This window comes from Uloborus diversus, chromosome 1, assembly GCF_026930045.1.
Source record: "Uloborus diversus isolate 005 chromosome 1, Udiv.v.3.1, whole genome shotgun sequence".
Lineage (NCBI taxonomy): Eukaryota > Metazoa > Arthropoda > Arachnida > Araneae > Uloboridae > Uloborus > Uloborus diversus.
Genome location: NC_072731.1, coordinates 149,553,977 through 149,576,122, shown reverse-complemented (window position 1 = coordinate 149,576,122; position 22,146 = coordinate 149,553,977). Strand labels below are relative to the sequence as shown.

General features: G+C 33.0%; 1 protein-coding gene across 2 annotated transcripts in view; it reads left to right on the top strand.

Moving 5' to 3' along the window:
• The window catches only part of LOC129222078 (adenosine receptor A2b-like), a 59,764-nt gene extending 38,271 nt beyond the window's left edge, over positions 1-21,493 (top strand). Inside the window, exons 1-3 of one of the 2 annotated variants that reach the window (XM_054856519.1) lie at positions 11,481-11,630; positions 13,887-14,089; positions 20,629-21,493. In XM_054856519.1, coding sequence (XP_054712494.1) covers positions 13,902-14,089; positions 20,629-21,412 — 972 coding nt within the window. In that variant the 5' untranslated portion in view covers positions 11,481-11,630; positions 13,887-13,901 and the 3' untranslated portion in view covers positions 21,413-21,493. Of the gene's footprint in view, positions 1-11,480; positions 11,631-13,886; positions 14,090-20,628 lie in introns of those variants that run through there. The other variant, XM_054856511.1, reaches the window with a different exon arrangement.
• The last annotated feature ends 653 nt before the right edge of the window (positions 21,494-22,146 follow it).

The following is a 22,146-nucleotide window of genomic DNA, read 5'->3' as shown; positions in this document are numbered from 1 at the left end:
AGAAAAAAAATTAAAAAATCAATTGAAATGTCGCTAGGGGGGCGACATTTCAATTGATTTTTTTTTTTTTTTTAAATCATAAATTTGAAAAATGCTTTAAATAATGGAAAAAAAAAACTCTCGCAAGAAAAATTGCTAGAGACACATGCGTAACATCTACTGAGAAGGAATATTGGGCATCATTGAAAACAATTTTAAAAAAGAAAATAAGAAAAAAAAATTACAATGCTGCCTCCAATTTTAGTACAGTAAAATTAGGCCAAAAAATGGCCAAACCCAAACATCCAAAAAAAAAAGTGAAACCTGTTGCAAATTACTTCTTACCCTTCCAGCAAGAAGGGGTAAAAAGTCCCAGCACTTTGCGCGTCGGGTTTTGGGGGGAAGGGGGGGGAGACGAAATAATCCTCTATTTAAATAAAAATAATTTCTATTACTTAAAAAAAATTCTGAAACCTCGCAGAAACCACTCTATAATAGTAAAACAATAAACTCTCACATAAAAAAATTCTAATTAACCGGGGTGTACAGGCGGGGGGGATGGGGGGGTGTCCATGGAGCAGCTTTGCGTCTTTGGAATTTTTAAGGCAGTTTTTTCAAGGGGCATTTCTTTCTTTATTGAGGACTTTTATTCTTGATGGGTACTCCGTCACACTTAAGGGGTGCGCCATCGCTTTGAGGGGGGGGACCCTGAATTTACATTCCAAAATCACAGTGAGTGCACATTTGCAGTGAAGTTCACGGAAAAATTTCCCTGACTTAAACTTTTCCGAAGTACAAAATGCCTCACAATGATATGGTAATGTCAGAATGATAATTCTAAAAGATCTAAGCGAGCTCAGTAACCAAATTATTTGTGACTGGAGTTATTAAACTGTTTAGAGCGCTGGAAAAAAAAAATTCCTGTGCAGCATAAAAAAAGTCCAAATTGACCAAAGTTTCCCTACTTCTTCTTGATTAACTTACTTCAACTTTTCTACAATCTTTTGCCATCACCGTAAGGGTGGGACAAACCGGAATTGCCAATAGTGAGACGGGCAATGCTGCAATTCTGCACCCTCTAAGTCGGTGGGGGTTCTCATTTGCAAACACCAAGCTACCTCTCTTTTACGCAGCTGGTTATGTGAATTATGCTAAATATGCGGACATATACTTGCAACTCTATCTGAAACTTTTGAGTACATTATGCGATAAAAAAAATTTGATCATATCAAACATCAGCTATCCATCGATCTAACGCAGTGACAAATTCAGGTGGTCTAGAACCTGTAGTGATTCAACGATAGAACAAGTCTTGATGAGAGCAATGAGCAATACATCAATAGAATGCTAAATATTTACACCTTTTTGTCTCCCAGTTTGGAAATCTCAATCCGTTTCTAAAGCCCCAGAAGTTTTTATCCCTCTCAAGTTGGTATGGGTATTGCTCGCTGATGATAAGGTGAATTGCGATAAGACCTTTAACGTTCGGGTAGTAACATCAAATCATATTGAAGTCAAACAATTTTGTGGCATTTCTTTGTAAAGGAGGTAAGCAGTTATGTCTTTAGCTTCTGTTACGAGAATAGTTACTATCTGTAAAGATGTGTAAGTCCAAACCATCTTTTACACCGAATGGTATGAACAGTAAAGATGGAATAACAAATTGCTAAAAACTTCTGGTACGAGTTATGCTCTGATCCTCCATCAGTATTCGATGAATCTGGTTTCAGAAGGAAAGAAATCCTGTATCGTTAAAGTACTATTATCTGAAGCAAAAGTTTCATCCAAAATCACAGAACGAGCAGCTGGTGTCATATATGAGGCAGTGAGAAGCAAAGGGATGTAAGTGGACATTTTCAAGTTTTGAATAAAACGCGTTTAAAGATAAGATCCTAGGTAGACTTTCATTGATTTTTTTTCTGAATCATGCTGTATAGAAGCAACTACCAGGTCTACTAGGACCATTTCTTGCCCCAAGATATAGGAGAGGTTCACCAACCATTTGTACTGATTATCTCCAAATTTTAAATTTTGCCCTTTGCTTCTCACTGCCTCATATGTAATAGAAGGAAGATACCCGCTTGAACATATTTTTGGTAATGATATGTAAGTTTCAAGGAAATATGCCAGCAATGCAGCGTGTAGGTCACTTGTAAGTATGGGAAAGCTAGTGTCATTTTTGATGGGTGTAAAGAAAGCACCACAGAAATATAAATGAAGTCCTATTACAACAGCCAAGCCTTCTGCTCTAGAAGACTTTCTGCGTCTCAAATTTTGTGCTTGCTCAGAAGGGTTCATTGGATATAGTGAATGTTTGAAAAGTCTGAAAGTAGACTGAAGTGCTCAATTATATGCACAAACTGTGTTAGACATAGCTGCAACAATAACGATTTTGCTGAGGATCTAGATTCCAAAAAACATCTTGATAACGAAGACTTTTTGTTACAAGCTTAGGAAAAATCATTTGAAAGTAAAAAACAGTTCAGCGTTATTTTTCTGGCCATTTAATCAAATGTGCACCATCAGAGGGGGTGGGGGGGAGGATAATATTTAAGTACATAATTTCGTTTTGGGACGTGAGTTACTGTTCTTATGGGGTGGACAGTCCTGATTTATGCATTTTAGACTTGCATGAAATAATACTTCTACTTGAAATAAAAGGTGTGTGGGGGGGGGTTAGGATTTATTTTATTTGGCAGAGGGGGGGGGTTGTAGCTTTGAGAGGAGGTGTCCCATCGCTCTTGGAAAATGGACACACTTGATTTCTAACAATTTTCTTAGCATAAAATAATGTTTCCATATGAAATGTATGGAGGGGGGTTCGGGGGTACTGTTTCGCTTTACGGGGATAGGGGGGCTCTGTAGCATTTGTGGGTTTTGTCATCCTTCTTGGGGGTCAAACACCTTTAATTTTATGCTTTTAAATTTAGTATAACATAATATTCGCACTTTAAATTTATTCTAAAAATTCTGAAAAAATACTCAAAACTGCAATTTTTAGATGCCCCCCATTCCAAAACCCGACGCACAATGGGGTGGGACTTTTTACGTGTTCTTATTGGGAGGGTAATAAACAATTTGCACCAGGTTTAGCTTTTTTTTTTTTTTTGGATGTTTGGGTCCGACCCCTATTTTTACTGTACTATTTGTCGAATCAACTGATTAAAATGTTCCAAAAAAAAGGTCACAATGATTTCTGGTGACTTCACATAAGGGCGACCCTAGGGGGGATGCAATTTCTTTATTTAGGCAGGGGCGTTAGACCCCATAGTTACGCTACTGGTTTCGTCCCGGCAGTGTTCGGATTACGGGGGTTCGGATTAAGGCGGTGATATTGGATTTTTAATGTTATTGCTCATAACAGCAAAAACAGATAATGTATCGGGTCGCACATTTTAACATAAATAGCAGGACATTAATATGTTCGTAGCTTAATAAAATATGCTACGAAATATTCATTATTCATTTCATAGCTCAATTATCCTCGCTAAAATATTCTGAAGCTTTTAACATGACACGACATCTTAATGCGACGATGTTTACGCAACACTTTTTCTCCCAATTGCCTTAATAAACTATCAGGAACCAAAGCTGCTATCTGATATGGAAGGATTATTAATTTTTTATGAAGCACAAAAGAAGGTGAATTTTAACATCTTCTATCATTACGTACGGTCACATTTTTGGAAACAAGTCAAAAGTTGAGTAATCCATTCTTGGTGTCAAATTTATCAAAGATTGTATGAAAGTGTATGCTTATTTCTTCCTTATTATTACTAAATTTCTTGTTCCAATAATAAAAGGAGTTTTTTTTTTTTTCGTCTTATTTCAATAAAGCAATAGCACTCTATAATGGGGTCGTTTTCAAAATTTTAAAAGTACTTTTTTCTGAAAGAGCATGCTTAAAAACATAGGATCTGACCATTTTTTAAATAATTTGTTTAAGTTTAATATTTTTAAAAAATTACTTAAATCGGCGCGCTTTCAATGTTTATGTTTCTGTCCGATCACATCACAAATGATGAAATGCCATTCTGTGTTGCAAAATATTTAATTCGCATCTTTACTCACGTGTATTGGAAACAATATGGTTGATAGTAAGCGTAGAGCGCAATTTTAATTCGCTTCTTCATTATCATAATGTGGAATCACGGTAGAAAGATGCGGCAAATTGCATCATTTGTGACGTCATCAAGACCACGCCTTGTTTCAAAAATCAGACATTTTAAAAATATAATTAAAAAATAACTGCTGGGAAAAAGAAAGTATTTTCTGGGTCCGAGTTATTTTATTTATTTATTTATTTTTAGTCTTTATTTTATTTTATTTTATTTACTTTTTTATTTTATTTTATTTTATTTATTTATTTATTTATTTATTTTTTTTTTTGCCTTTTTTACCAATTTTAGTGATAAAAAGTACTACTTTTGACTGAAGGAAACAACCCCATTGCGGAAAAAGGGAAGATTTTTCAAGAAATACTTTAAAAGAAACTCTTTTTTATTTTAAATGATAAAATTAGTTAATTCAATCAATCTTCTAAATCTTTTCTCTCTTCAAATTCTTTTAAAAATATGAAGAGCTCACTTTGTTTCAAAATGTACAGTGGCTCCCTAAAGTCTTCGTACACCTACGACTTTCAACGAAATAGGCCCCAATCCATTGGTTAGAATTAATATTTCGGAATAGGTATTTAATTATAAGATCTATGATCATTTTTTAACAAGACTACATGAAAATTTTTTAAAAAATATTAAAACTTAATTTTTAAAAAATCAAAAACCAAAAAGTGCCGGAAATTTTATCTCACAAAAGTTTTCGTACACTTTATAAAATTTCTATATATTATTGAATAATCTAAATTTTGATTAAGTTATTAATTAGTAGAATATCATATAGTATTCATAACACCTTTTAAACGTCTGGGAATAGATTTCATTCTTTTTCTTTCTTTTTTTGCGTAATTTCTGAATAAGTGTTCAACCACCACTTCGAGTCTTACTGTTTCTAGCTCTATTTTCGTTTTAAAGCCCTATTTTCGTAATCTAGCCTCCAGATCTCTCTAAATACGCTACATTAAGTTCAAATCTGGAGATTGAGGGGTATTTTCTAAACTTTAGGACCATTTTCGAAGCACCTGACGCAAGTTTTGAAAACCATGTGCTTCTTATCGTTATCTTGATAAAAAACAAAGTTGTTTCCAATAACCAAATTTTTGGCTAAGAGTTCAAAATTGGGTTTTAAAATATTTAAAGGAACAGCATGATTCATTATTTCATCAAAAAATTCCTAACTACCAAGTCCTGATGCTGATATGCACCCTCACACTAAAACACCTCCACCGTCCTGATTAACTGATCCAACTAAGTTCTTAAGGTTAAGTTCCTAATATTTTCTTATAATTACTTACAATTATACAACAATTTAACCAAAAATGTTGAATTCTTTTTCATCTGTAAATAAGACGTAATTCTAAAACGTTTTGAGCTTATTTATCATTAATTTTGAGACGATAAGCGTAAGTTTTCTGTTTTTCGCACGACCAAGAAAATTTCTGCGTGAAGAGGCCCTATTCAATCCAGCTAATCAGAAAACTTGGCGAAAAATTTTAGGTGAAAATTTAACGTAAAGTTTTTTTTTTAACTCTGTAGAAACTTTTACAGCACTCAAATGTGTATTTTTCATAATTTTTTTAACTTTAAATCTCCGATCACGTTTTGTCAACTTTGCCGGTTGACCTTTTCTTACCTTGTTTTCGGTCCGATTCCTTTCTTTAAGCATTTTATCAAGCACTTTACTATACAAACAAATAAATAAACTAATTTAGAGACATTTCAAACCAATTTACCGCTACTGTGGGCAAAAAAAATCAAATTTTGAATGGTGTTTGCGGTTTTTTACGAATACCAGCGATTTTATAGTAATAAGCACAATATTAAGGAATAAATAAACAAAAAATTAAAGCCAAATGACTTATAAGGATCAACACAATGCAAAAACATTAATAAAAGGGCATATGATAATTTTAATCATGAATTTATTCGAAAATGTTCGACCTACGATGACTTTTGTGGCGTGTTATTTCTCTGTCTCTTCGTTTTTTAACTCATTACAAAAAGAAGATCCGTCAATATTTTTAAAAAACCAATGGGTTGTATTTAGAATAACATAGGATTGATGTGAAAAAATATTGGACTTCATATTCGAATTCAGTTTCCAGTTATTTTTGTTTCACTAAAAAATTTCAAAGTGTACGAACACTTTTGGGAGCCACTGTATTTGCACCAAACACGAATCAACTCTTTTAGCCTTTAAGGTCTACCTGTCGATCAGTTTGGTTTGTTTCCGTTCATTATTTCTCGAGATATAGCAGTCACAGGTAACGAGAAAAAACACGTTTGATTGCCTATTCTCTTTTCCAGCTATTGGCACCAAAATTGAATCAGCACATGTACCTTCTATGGCTAACGTATGGACTACATTTTGCTTGATTCATGGGGACAGATATGTGTACCAAATTTCGTTCGACTTCATGCAGAAGTTTTTTCGCCAGAGCTACCACAAAGAACCAGTGACACACATACAGACACACACTGATAGATATTTGCCGAAAATGGTATCTCAACACAACTCAAAACGGCCAATCCGTCAAAATTCGAAAATTGTCATGAAACCAATATTTTCTTCGACATATATACAAAATAGGAAAATAAAAAGTACCTGTGTAACAAATCCTTCTGTTGAAATTAAAATTTACGTAGTCCTTTTTTTTTTTTTTTTTTTTTTTTGCTGACGCATTTACAAAACCTTCAATTATTCGAAACTATCTCAGGATGAATTTCGCTTCTCTCATTCCAACTAGTGATGTTCCGAGTATCCGTATCCGTATCCGTTGCTTTTTGGACGGATCTTAAACGGATCATTTCTATTCTAAAAATTTTTAAATATTTCAATAAGAGACTCTTAAATTCCGTTTAAATTAGGTTTTACTCCCTATTTAAATATTGAGTTATCATTTCAGAAGTCGTAGCTCCTAAACAGATGGACCGATTTTGATTGTTTATTTTTCGTTCAAAAGGTGACTTGATCGAAAGTGTTCTTAGCTTGGCCTCGTTTTTGTAGAACTTTAATTGCCGGAGGTATTAATTAAAAATCGACTTAACGTTTTTCACAATTATGGTAGTAAATATTTATACCTATACGTTAAAAAAATTGGCCGTAATTGAAAGAACGAAGTTTTCTGCGTTTGATATTAATTTGGAACTTCTTATTTATATACAGTGGGAGCTATAATCTTGTTAAATATATTTTAAATGCAATTCTAAGCCTTTATACGCGTGGTTAGTAGCGATTTCATAGTTGGAAAAAGCTTAATGATTTAAAATTTTTACCTGCCGTCAGTTCATATTTGTTAACAAATGCGTAATTTGACCCGCGAAATTCATCTTAATATGAGGTCGGCTCTCTGGGACAGTTTTGTTTTTTTAATTTTTAATATGATATTAGTTTTTGTTATTGAGATTGGGGTTTCTGTTATTCTTCATTTTTGTTTTTCTCGGCATCCTTCAAAAAACGTGAGACTAAATTCTCTATTTACTGTTTGTAAAGGTGTTCCCGGCTTTGTATTTCGTCTGTCGGAGTAAGTTCGGTGGAATGGGTCAGCGCTGCATTTATGCTGAATTAAAATGCCAAAAATTATTCCTAGCCTGTCTAGTAGCAGCTTTACACTCTTGCTCATGTATCCTACATCTACCGAGTAAGCTAGAAATAATTTTTCACATTTTGTCTAAGCATTAATGCAGGTCTGGCCCATTCCTTCCAAGTCTCCCCCAATTTTAACGGAGATTTCTTTAAAGAGTAAATCATAGTCTTGATTATATTTTTGCCGCAGTTGACATTTTTTGAAGAAACTGCCATTATTTTGACGGGAATACTTTCTGCAACAAATTTTACATTTGGATAGTTGAAGTCGGCAAAAAAAATTTTGAGATCCGTATCCGTAACCGTGGATCTTGACAGAAATGATCCGGATCCGTATCCGCGGATCTACTTTTTTAACGATCCGGCACATCACTAATTCCAACCACTTAATATATTTTACTTAATACATATGTGAATTCCTAATCTGCATAACCAAACATATAAAAGCTGTAATAAATAACCTCACGATGTTTGATGAAACAGCAGCGAACTGCCTCCGTATCTTCCCGAAATTGATGAGAGACATTTGGGAGAACTGTTTAAGTTTCGTGGAATTACCCGGGATTACTCTGGTACTAAATGAATAGAATATGCTGTGCTATACCAATACCACTGACTCTGCGGTGTTAACTGTACCGTGGCGTACTCGCATTTGTGAGGTTCTGAGCGTTTGACGACATGCAGTAATACTTGAGTTAAATATTTCAGTTCAATCGGTGAAAGGAAATGAAATGCATAAATTGAGCTTAGTTCATTTGAGTTTATGATATAAGTTAGGAGTTCTTATCCAATTTGTATATGTCACAGGGCTTTCGAGATGATCTCATTCTTTCCTATGAAATTAAAAGATATATTTTTTTCTTAAAAAGTGGATTTTTTATCTTTTTCATTTAACACGTATCAGTTCACGCAAATATTAACGAAGTGTTCATGAATACTGAAAACTACAATGGGGATGTTTCCTTCAGTCACAAGTACCACTTTTAGTCACTGAAATTGATAGAATAAGCAAAAAAAAAAAAAAAAAAAAAACAACATGGAGCTAGAAAATATTTTTATTTTCCCAACAGTTATTTTGCTCTGTGAATGGCATTTCATTATTTGTGATGTCATGAGCAGAAGCGTAAACAATGAAAGCGCACCGATTAAAGTATTTTTTAAAAATATTAAACTTAAACAAATTATTTAAAAAATGGTCATATACTATGTTTTTAAGCATACTCTTTCAGAAAAAAAAATACTTTTAAAATTTCGGAAACAACCCTATTCCTTATTTTGAAGCTCGCTCTTTGTTTATTTGCGAATTTACGTTTTCATACATTCGTCTTACGGTAATTTAGATTTAATTTAACTAAATCAGCATGTTCAATATGTATTTTTTATTATTGACATGAAGGATTTCGTTTTAAAGAGCTTCAGATAAGAGATCAGCCTCTTTTTTAATCGACAGTTATTTCAAGAGGAAAATATGATCGCTTTTGTGAGAGTGATAGCTTGCTTCTTAGGAAACATTTTACTTGTAGGAAGTTAACATTGTTATTAAAACGACAGTGTTCGAAATACAGAAGCTTTAGGTTTTTGAGAAACGTTTTATTTAACAACATTGAAGACGAAGTTGATGAAATATTATTGTATGTAAGAAGCAGAACTCAAAGAGATCTTCACCATGAAGATTACATAGAATTCCTAAAACTATTAATAATGCTTTAAGGTGACCATACGTCCCGTTTTGAACGGGACAGTACCGTTTTCAGGCAGCCTGTCTCGTTGTCTCGGGACATTGTGTCGGGACGCATAAATGTCCCGTTTTCTGGAAGTTAACAACCTACTTTTGCAAGTTGGAAAAAAAAAGAAGAATCAAAAGTGTTCGAAACTTGGACACAACGGTAAAATATTTGGCAAATTTTGTGTTATAAATACTCAAGTGTGATTATACAATTGAAGCTTTTAAAGTTATCGAAAGGAGGTGCAGTTCTCACTATTTTTGGCTAATTTTAAGTGGGTTTCGTCCTATTTTTAAAATTTTTCGTCAAGCAACCCTGGTTTGAGAGATGGAAATAGAAAACACAAAGTGTCAAAGTTTTCAGATTAAATTTAATTATTGATAGTGGCTGACTGAGTGTATTAGTTAGTACATGTGTGTCTTTGAAATCAGGGGAGCCACCCTTCTTTTTAATCTGTTCACGTCTTTTTTCGGGTTTTTTTTTTTTTTTAAATATAACTAGCACAAACCGCTATTATTATTTTTTCAAGTGTACCGTTTTGAGGAGAAAAAAAAATTGATCACCTTGCTCATGAAGTTTATCACTAAAGCTAGATGGATGGCACAACGAATTTATTGCAATTTATGTGTTTAGGAAACAATTTGAATTGATCTTACATGAAAAGAAAACCCTTAAACACATTTGCTGTTTTACAGTTGGATGCTAAAGCCGTGGTTTTCTAGCGTACAAAAATGATAACAAACAAGTAGAAGGAGCAGTTATTGAAGCATTTATAAATCAGGTATGGTATTTAGGAATGAGCAAGTAGAATTATCGGTATTCGATAAACTAATGAAATTAGACGATAGGAAGAGACGTGTCCAAAAAATGCTTGCTCATAAGAAAGATGAGTCTGATGACTGCTTAAAAATTTTTCAGATAACAGTAAACGATTTGGAATACTTTCTTAGTAAAAATCTTCCTTCACATAGAAACAGCTACAAGTTGTGAGTTACTGTTTAATCAATTGCCAATACTAAGATAATTTTTTTCAAGGGAAAAGCGTACGATTAAGGAAAAGTTTCTAAAGCTTATTCTATTCTTATGCAATGTAAAATCCTTAGTTGACATAATGTAATTCAAAAGTTTAATTTTAGTGTTACCTCACTCTAAAAATATATTTATACCTTGGATGAAAGATGAATTTTGTATAAAGTAACAACTTGAAGATTTGTAGAAAAATTCTTAAAAGTGTTGAAAATTCAACGTCCTTTGGGCACGTGTTATTATTGGACGAATGAGTTCGAATTTCGCTCTCGTTACTTTTTATTATAGTGGCACAAATCGAGGGGGCGTCGCTTGTTGAATTCCCCCCCCCCCAAAAAAAAATTTCACATATAAATAAGGACCACCATAATATATAGACACACATTATATATATATATATATATATATATATATATATATATATATATATATATATATATATATATATATATATTTATATATATATATATATATATATGTATATATAAATATAATTTTTGTATCTTTTTCTAGCTATCATTTATGTTTAAATGGTTATTCTAGTTAATCGTCTTTAGTAACTACTTAAGGTATGTCGTACTGCTCAAGGTCACCACCATAAATAAATGTCTTTACTTCAGCTTCAAAAGAAAAAAGACTAAACTCTTACAACGGACATCATTTTTTAATCCTTAATTGTCATAAGACAAAAACATATCATGTATAACCATGCGATGACCATTACCTAGACATTCGAAATTATCTATCCACATTTTTTTAATAGTTTTTTTCCCAATCATTAATCAAAAATTGATTCAAACTGCATTTCAATGACAGTAATTCCAAATACGTAAGGGACATTTTTTATCTCCTCTGAATGTATCGATCTGTGGATGTAACAATTTGCGGGTCATACGCTATTACATCTACTGGAAGTGAGCCGGGGCCATGTTTCACTTTCAGCATCCATTTGAGAGAGTTCTCCACAAATCACGCGTAGTGATCGTCTACTGCTTTAAGCGGCGATGCGTGACGCAAATGACTTCCTGTCTCCCGGCACGAGGCCCGACAGTAGACCCGCTAATCGTAATGGTGCGATCCAAACCACACGAAAGTGCTCGATATGTTTGTTATGTTGTTTGGCTCTTTTTTAAAATGATGCTTGGAAATTAATTATATAAAGAAATGGTTCCATGGATGTCTTTTGCAGCTCAAATTTAAGTAAGTGCTTCGATGATTTGCTAATCAATTATAGTGTATTTTTAAAATTATGTCTAATTTTTTAACAGCAATGTGTGATTGTTTTCTGTCTTACCCCATGAAGCATTTCTCAGCATACATGTGAGGCACTGAGGAGCAAAAGGACGTAAACGACTTTTTAAAGATTTGAGTAAAACGCATTTAAAGTTTAGATCCTAGGTAGGTTTTCATTGAATTTTTTTTCTAAATCTTGCTGTGTAACAACACCTACCACAGCTACTAGTACCATATCTTGTACTAAAATAGAGAAGAGGTTTTCTTAACATTTGCACTAGTTATCTAGAAATTTCTTGTTTTGGCATTCACATCCCTTTGCTTTTCACTGCCTCATATGTATTACCAAATTTCTGCTCCTTGTGCTATAGTGAACTCGGTAATGGCAGTGGTGCTATCCAAAACGAGCAAAAATTCACTATAAATTTGTTATGTTGTTCTACCCTTTTTTTTTTTTAAGTGATGCTTGTAAATTAATTTGGTAAAAAAATGTTTCCCTGGGAATCTTTTGCAGCTCACCTTTAAGTAAGTGCATCAACTTGTATGCATTTTTTAACTTAAAATGTCACATTTTTGAAACAGCAATGTGTGATAGTTTTTCTTAGCTCATGAAGTGTTTATCAGCCTCATCCAGGGACGAGCTGAATTTAAATTTTTGGGAGAGAAGAAACTCTTATTTTGTCGAATGAACTTGAAATTTTGCCGAATGATAATTACGAGTTTACACAATACATCGATCGAAAAGGGGCATTCGAGCATTTAAAAATTGCATTTATGGCTCCAAATTTATCGAATCCTCAGACAAAATTTGCAGAATAAGGATATTTTTAAGAGGTCACAGTGACCTCACATGACCTCTCTTCGGGGTGTCCTTGGTCACCCCGTGCCAGGGACATAGAAAAGAGGGAGGCTCCCCCCTCCCCCCCCCAGATCACTTAGCTTGAACACATGTTGCCAATTCTTAAGCGGTAGTTTAAAAACATGTTAGTACTGAGTTGACCCCCCCCCCCCCCCCCCCCCTTTTCCGGATTTAAATTTTGATTGCACTTGTGCTGCATACACATAATTTGTTGTCAACTTACTGAAACTTATACTCGTAGGCTCGGTAATCATAATAGTGCCAAACCGAACAAAAATGCTCTTTATATTTGTCTTGAAAATCGTTATTTTTCGAAGTGATGTTTTGAATCATGTAAAGAATTCTTTTTCAGTTCAAACAGAAGTGCTTCCACTCTTCTAATAAATTTTTATGCTTTTTTCAGTTGGAACCTGTGCTGTAGGGACGGGGGGAGACACCCGGGGAGGTCATCACCAAAATATTTGGTTTTTAATTTCAAAAAATACTGCAAATGTAATGTAAATTGGTTTTAACCACCTTTTCTTTTGATGAGTCCAAGGTGGGTTTATTTAAATATTTTTTTTTTCAGTAAAGCACTGATTAGAATGATTTGTTTTGAACAGCAGTGTGTGATAGTTTTATTGTCTTATCCCATGAAGTATTTATCAGCCCACTCATGATTTATTACCATGTGGATAGCCCCCGATAGTTTATATAAATTTCTTATGAAAATTTCCTCAAGGTTTTCCCCACTTAGACGTTTTTTCTTTCTTAATATCCGTTCAACTGCATAGATGATATTGGGCAATATTTGAAACAGTTAAATTCGCCCAGTGCTAACTTTTTTTTTTCGTTAATAGTGAAATGGGATCCGGAATCGAACTCTTCATGAGTATACTTTCACTGCCTTTTTACAAAGAAAAATTTTAGTAACTATTCTGAAGATCCCATTATAGTTAAGCAACTTAAAAATCTCAGTTCTTCATGCCTACGGGAAGAATAAAATCTTCTTTTAGTTTATAAAATTTATGTTAAAAAAAGGTAATATGTTGTGAAAAGCTGTTTAATATCCATGTATTTCGAAAAATTGCCGTTTTTATGCATATATATATATATATATATATATATATATATATATATATATATATATATATATGAGGCAAAAATATATTGAGTTACATATTCACATATGCATTTGCATGTATTCCTAGCTCTACAAAAGAAAAAAAAACTTGAAGCTTTAATCATTTCAGATTTCTTCTTTTCTCACGTTCATGTCAGCACTTCCGATTATGTGTGCATAAAAACATTGAAAATGGAGGAAGGTTACGTTTAGAATGCTTCCGGTCTAATTCAGCAATTCTAAAAATGTCTTCATTTTTCAGATCATTACTCATGAAATGCTCAACGCCTCAGCCGGTAATGCCAGCAACAATTTATCTGGAGACTTCAACCTTCAAGACCTTGAGAAAAATATCTGTTTTCAACCTAAACCAAATCGCACCATATTTATAGTCGCGCTACTCGACATAATCCTTTCCATCATAGCCATTGCAGGAAATGTATTAGTGGTATTCGCAATATTAAGGTGAGTCCTTTGAATTCAATAGACATTTATACCTTATATTGATGCCCATGGTCATAACATTTTAAAGCTTTTACATTCAAGTTCTTGAAACTAAAGCAAAAAATAATTGCTGAATCTTTAAGACGATTATTTTACTTCCACTTTTTCAAATAATTTCTATGACCCGTACTTCTTTCATTATCATGACAAGAAAAACAAAATATTAACCGTTAAGTACATCTATAATGTTGCATTTCGTTTTAAAAAGATCGAATTTACTACAATGAGTTATGATGATAGGAAGACAAGAACCACGTGCAGAAATTATGAAGTTTGACGTACGTTATCAAACCAGATTTTAACTCCTTAACTACCTGCGTCACCTGGCTTTGCACAGTCTACCTGGAAAATAAAAGTTATGTCAAGTGACGCGTGTTCAACACTCAGGCTTGAACAAAAAAAAACAGTAACATTTTGCTGCAGATTGCGGAAAAATAACCAAAAAGTAAACATTTTAAATCCCCCGATTACACCAAAAGCCTTTAAAATAAAAGCAAGAATTTTATTTGTTCATATTCGACAAAAATAAATGGAAACAAATCTTTCGCTTCTTCAATGATTTTCTTCACGCTATAAATTTTAATAAAAGCATTGTTGCGGAATGTTAATTAACCAAATATAAAGATGGAAAAACTACGAATTATCGATACCTGGTTCGATGGTCAGTTTACTGACATTCGGGAGAAGTAACTCGGACATAGATACATAGGTACATACATAGATACGCTCAGTTTTTAATCGTAGAAGATTATTTTAAAAAATTTTTTAATACTCTTATTTTAAAAACTTAATTGCAAGTTTAGTAACATTCCAAAGGACAACACTCATTATAAAATAATTTGATGCAATCGGTTTTCAGAATTTTTGTTTCACTTTAAAACATTTGTTTAATTTTAGACTTCATTTTTAATACTAAAAATTCAATATTTTTTAAGTCCAACTATCGAAATAACACATGGGTTAAAATAGAGGGGGAAGGTTGGGTAAGATGACGAACAGAAGCTTCCAAATTTTTTTCACTGTTTAGTATGAAAATTAAAATTTCGAAATGTTTTTAGGCCACCCTATAGTATTCTTACAGAGGTAATAAAAAGTGAACTGGTAACACAATCAGAAGCAATTACAGCAAAATGTCGTGAGTCTATTTTCTTATGAGCCATGAGAGCGCTGCAGAAAATTTTCAGAAAAAAATTGGAAAACATCGTGCGAAAATTAAAGAAAAATCGCGACAGTCTTGTAGTATTCACTGTTGTAAGGATTGTAAATTATTTATTACTACTTTTCCTGATCATGATTGTGCTATGCAGTTTTATTCCAAGCTGAAATTTTTGTAATTTCTTATTGATTCCACTAATTTTAATTGATTCAACTCATTTAAAAACTATGTTCGGACACTTTTAAACGAATTGAATTTTACTGTACTATTTATAAATGGGTTTATTTATTGAAAAATATGTATGTATCGATTATAAAGTCTCCCCGTCTTTTAGAATAGTTTCACGGAAGTCCAGAGATAACCTAATATTGAGGACCACCTGCATTTGAAAGTCTCACCTTTTCTTCTTCTTCTTTTCTTTCTTTCTTTATTTATTTTTTTTTTCCAAATTTCATTCCATTTAAAAAATATACATCAAAAAACATCATCATCTCATAAAATGTTCCCTAACTTTCTAATGTTACATAAATTAAATGAAAGTCAAAATATCTTTCCGCAATTTATTACAATTTAAAAGTTATTAGCGATTCATGAGCTAATTCACAGCTTTCTGATGACTTTGAAAATGGACTGCATAAATGTTTTATGATGAAAAAGAACTTGCTAATGAGGTCGCAAAATGAATTACGAGGAACGCAATATCAGTCACGCATTATGTTACGTCGGTCCTTCAAACTATTCTTCTTAGTTCAAGGTCATCATTACAGAAATGCTGAGCTGATGATAATTTCAAAACGCAAAAAATAATAATGCTTTAGTAAAAGCCCGTTGTAAAAACACATTGCTGTGTTAGAATAACAGTTGTTGGAAAATAAACTAATAAAAGTGTTTGATGTTATAGTTATGTCCTCAAAAAGTGGAAACAGTGACGTCGAATTTTGTTTACACCCTATAATGTTTCAAAACAACCTAAAAATCTTCAAAGAAACTGTATTACACTACAAATAAAGCACAAAATATTTACAATTCGTATTATCATGATGGTTTATCTTGGAAGAACTACTCTTTAGACTAAAAAGAAAGAAGGGAAAAACATGTTTTTCAATTCAATTGATATTTTAATGCCAATATGATAAACTACTTTAAGAATAAAAAATTGATTAAGTTGTTGAATAACAATACAAAATTTTATTTAAAAAAAATATCATACGAAAAATTTTCAATATAAAAGAAATTTGAACAATTTCAATTCTGTGAGAAAAATGAAAAAAAGAAAAGTTTTTTTAAGGCACAAAATTTACAAAGTTTTGTAATACTTCTTCAGTATTTCATGGTGTCAAAACTCACACACAAATCAATTCCTTAAACTTATCTACAACTTTAACACTTCAAAGAAAAAGATGCTTTAATTAAACCTACTACATAATGGGTGTAGAGGACTTAGTGAAAGAGCCAGCGTCGCATCTCAGACTATAAAGTTTGAAATTTCCTTTTCTAAACAGTTGCGTAGATAAAACTGAGCTTTTAACTTGAAGCAAAAACAAAATAAAATTTCAAAATTATAATCAATAATCAAGAATGTTGTTGAAGTAGGGCAATTCATACTCACAAAAAACCATAACACCTGTAGCTTATAGCTACCATTTTTACCTAACCATGAATAAACAATGCAATCACAATAAAAGTAACATTTCCACTAGTACACTTAATTAAAACTTCCGTATTCAAAATATTGAATTCAAAAATTTGCATCAAATTTTTGCTTCTTAAAAGCCAGAACTTAAACGATATAGTGTTCGTGTTTATAAAATTAGACACAGTTTAGAAATTGAAAAAAGTACATTTGAGGCAGTGAGAAGCAAAGGGATGTAAGAGGGTGATTTAAGTTTTGAGTAAAACGCAATTTAAGTTCCAGTCCTGAGGAGGCTTTCATTGAATTTTCTTTTCCTAAATCATGCAGTATAGCAGCATATACCAGGACTACTAGTACTATCTTTTGTTTCATTACAGAGTAGAGGTGCCGCTATCAATTGTACTGGTACTGTTTATTTCAAAAATTTTAAATTTGCCATTTACATCCTATTGCTTCTCAATGCCTCATTTGCAAGATATACTCAATTTAATAGGTTTTTTTTTTCTAAAACTGACTGGATATTTAAAAAATGTCGCCTTCGATTAATAGCGTTCCAGAACGAAAAACTATCTCTCTCATTAAGAGCCTAATTCAGAAAAGGAGCAGTATAAGTTTTATATAAATTTAGTGGTTACGGATGGGTCTGGTGTTCAAACTGACAAGGAGCCTGCCTAGGTTTTAGCGACCCTATAGAAAATTATATGAGGGTGAAACGTATTTTCAAAAGTTTTCTTCCAGATCTCTTCTTTCTAGGCCATCTTCTCCTTTTGAAGTTTGAACTATAATACTGAGAAGAATGTCAATACATTTTAGTAAGAAACGTCCGAAATGTGTCTTGTCAGTGCAGTTCTAATGCATTTTTGCCCAAAACAAATTTGATCTCTTTTTTTTTCATGTGAGAAAAACACATTAAAACCTTATGCTAGCAAACTATTCCCAAAGAGTTTTGAGTACTAAATATTGAAGATCGCTTATGTAGTAAAGGTTGGTACTCTTGTAAAGATCAATTTCCGGTATTGAATTTATTAAAATAACAATGCTAAAAACGGAGCTATTTAAAAAAAAAACAGAATTCACTAGTTTTTAAGGTATTCACTAGTTTATAATACTTATCCAAGCTAGACATTCTCAGAAAAAAATCAGTAAATTTAACGGAGGATTGTGGTTGAGATTCAAGTTTTAATCACAAGACTGTACATTAGTTTTAAAAATTCCTATACCACAAAAAATTAAAACACAATCAAACATATCGTAATATTTCGGAGTTTAGCTACTTTTCTTGAAAAATAGTTTCAAATCAATATACTCACCCAGTACTTTGTACATATATAACAGATAGATTTATTGCGCCTGGCAAAGTATTTCTACGAAATTTTGGGGTTAATTTACGATGAGCGGGGAAATATTTGCATATTGTCAATCTTACCAGAAGAGATCGAAGAAGACTAAGGTATATAAGTCCGATGGGTTTAAACGCTTGATACATACTTGTGGACAAACAGACGCCAAAGATGTACTCCAAGCTGTGTCGCGGATGCACCCAAATAGAACCTTTAAATGTGTAAATGACAATAAAGTATCGACGGGAAGTATAACCACAATAAAATGATAACCCCAAAGCATTAAGTAAAAATGAAAAAAGCAGTGGAGAAAGCTAGACCTGACAATGGGAGATGCCAGCTCAGTTGGAAGCTTAGTGGAGGGGGGGAGGTCAGAAAAGGAGTAGTATAAGTTTTATAAATTTAGTGGTTGCGGAGCGGATGGATCTGTTCAAACTAACAAGGATCCCGCCTAGGTTTTGGTGACCCTGTGGAAAACTATATGAGGGTGAAACGTATTTTCAAAAGCTTTCTTCCAGGTCTCTCCTTCCTTGGCCATCTTCTTCTTCAGAAATATGGATAATGACGTAAACAATGAAAATGCTCTTCATGTCTGATTGGCGGACACTTAGAGCCATCTATGGAGGAGTGTAAGCTTGCTTGGCACAGATGCTTTAATTTAGAACTTTATCGTGCCTCTAAAGAACCTAATGTGGTCAAATTTATACGTAGAAATTAAAAGATGTAAATAGACTGGCCACATTATTATTCTGAACAATGAGCGCGTTCAACACTATTTTTTCGGCCACACCTACTCCAGCTAGAACTTGGGGTCATTTTGATCTCAGATGGAGAGATGACCTAGGAAAGATGACGTCAAATTTGTCCATTATAGGATTTCAAAAATGTATATCTTTCGCAGAAAATTTCAAAAAAGAATGATTTTTAATAAATTGGAAGCGTCAAGTAACACTTGAAAAAGCTATAACTGCTTAACTTTTTTTACATTGTTGAAGGAAAGTATCAGACGTATGAAATCTGGCAGTAAGTGGATAATATTTAAAAAAAGAAATGGTATCTAGTGTTCCTATACTTTGGAAAAAGACACGAAGTTAAACTCTGACTTGGTGCATGTTCTTCACAAGGATTGATGTTAATGAGGAGATAAATTAAAGGCTTGAGAGAGAATTAACAAATATTTGACTTGATCTTGCTGTCTCAAAAATACACTTCAAACCCAAATTAATTAAAACCTGAGACTAGTGTTTTCATATGTGTCAGCGCACGTCAACTTGTTTTATATGGACATTGAACCTCAAATATCGAAAGATTTTCAATAAAAAAATTCTTCAACATCTGCAAATATCGAAATAATTTGGTTACTTTACTATTTACACGGAGTATACTTTTTTGAAAATATGTAAAATATTTTAAAATATAATGATTTATTTACCTAAATATACTTAATTCCTGAATTTTCCTAGGCAGCAAACAAAAATTTATTCATATATACATTTTTTTTTCATTATATATTGTAATAAGCTTTCACAATTTCTTTGTTTTTTGCAAATATTTTACAAATAGGCACTGTATTGTTCCTTTTCGTAATTTAGTGAAAACTACCGAAATGTTATTCAAATAAAAAAACAATAGAAAAAAATTTGAGCTCTATAGGTTTTGATTGATACTGTATATTTCTTGCTGACAAATCAATGTAATCACATGTCACACGTTATGAATTTATACAACAAACGAACACTTACACACACACGCACACGTAAAACCTTTTATACGCTAATCACCAAGTTAGGAAATTTCTAATTCTGCCTTTAAAAGGTATGCGCCAATTTAACCAAAGTAGTAAGAAGTAACTAAGTAGCTATGTCTCAACGGGCGCGTACTTAAACCTGAAACTTTTTAAACAAAGTGCAAACAGAAACACAACTGGTTGCCATAATACTGCAATTTCGTTATTTCTCTTAAACTCATCAAAATATAATTTGAAATTTAAAATATTATTATAAGAACTTCCGAGGGCAATAAGCAGGTAAAGGGTAGTAACTTCCGCTGAAAATAAAGCGCGAAAAAACAAAGCCTAGTTCCAACATTTCCCTGTTAGTATTGAATCCAAAACGCGTTTCTTCAAACATCTCGAAAAGTCCTTTCTGCAGATACTGCCGTTAACATGCCCACGGCTGAGTAGGATCGAGAAGCAGTCAACTTAACATATGAAGGTAATGTTGCAATCAATCCTTGTTGAAGTAAAAATTTTCCTGAAAACAAAATCATTTTAATTGGATCTCCTTAATCTCAACAATCAGATGTCTCACAAAAGATGGTATTTTTTAAGTGTCAATTCCATTTTCTAAACCAGTTTTAATTTTTCTTTCAGATATCAACAGCTGAGGAATGTAACGAATGTGTTTGTCCTCGGCCTGGCTGCTGCAGACCTACTTGTAGGTCTGAATGTTCCTTACTACATTCTGTTCTACTTTGACCTACAATCATTATCCTGTCACAGGATTAGTTGCATGCTCAGGTATTGGTTCACAACCTATGCTTCGAACTGCTCAATGTTGTGTCTAGTCGGTGTCGCAGTGGACCGTTACGTCGCAATTTTGCACCCTCTGTCATACCACAGTGTTATGAGGACAAACCACGCATCATTGTACGTGATTGCTGTGTGGGCATCTATGGGTGTGCTCAGTTCTTTGCCACTGCTTGGTATTGGAGAGCAGTTCGACCCTTCCAAAGAATGTGACCTGTATTATACCCACACCAAAGAATACGTATTCGCGGCCGTCGCATCTGTCGTTCTATTGACGTTCATAATCACAACAACTTTGTACATGATGATATTTAAAGAAGCTTGGCGGCACAAAAGAGCTGTTGTAGCACTTGAACTTAACCACAAAGTTCGTCAGGAGACTAAAACAGCGAGAATGATGGCACTGGTTTTAGGTGTAAATTTCCTAGGATTCCTACCATACCTCATCGTAATTACAGTTAGATATCATGATGGAATGAATCAAGATAGATTTGGACTCTTGAAACCCTTTGTTGTGTGCGGTTATTTTGGAAAATCAGCCATTAACCCCATTGTTTACGGCTGGAAAAATAAAGATTTCCGCCAAGTATTTAGGAAAATCATGAGGTATGATAAAACACATAGATGAAGAAGGCTTTTATGGTGCTGTCTTTCTGTGTATATGTCAATATAATTTTATTGTTGTTGTTATTATTTCTTAAATAGTGTGCTTTCAAGATTTTATATGACTGGATCTTTCTGAATAAATTATAACTTTCAGGATTGATAGTTTTAATGTGCACAATATAGATACTTAGATATTTTAGGACAGTGTGCCCAAACAGGGGTCTTTTAGAATAGTACAACCAACGAAAATGATGTAGAGATGCAACTGCCTACCTTTTTCTGTTGCTACATATGCTAGTGATTTGTGTACGCTGAGGGTGTAAACTAAGAGTAATGCAAGATTGCACAAGCCATGTAAAATTAAAAATTAAAAAAAAGCCCGACTGAGTGGCAATTGTAGAATCAGGAGGGAAAATTGAAAATCCTTTTAAAAGTCTTATACTATTTAAAATCAATTTCAATTTTATTTGCTAACAAATAGAAACTGACAACAGATAAAAAATTTTAAATCATTGCTTTTAATTTCCTTGTCGGCCAACAATGAATTCGGTGATCAATCGCGTGAATAAAAGCTTAGCCGTTATTATAATCTGCTTTAAAAAAAACGTTGTAAGTTAAATTCTATGTAACATGGAAGTTTAAAATACATTCTATCAGACGCGGACAAAGTTTTTCTTCAATCTTATATTAAGTTTTAAATTTTTTAAATATGTTTTCCATTCAAAAATCACCAAAAACCTTTATGAAGTTTTTAAT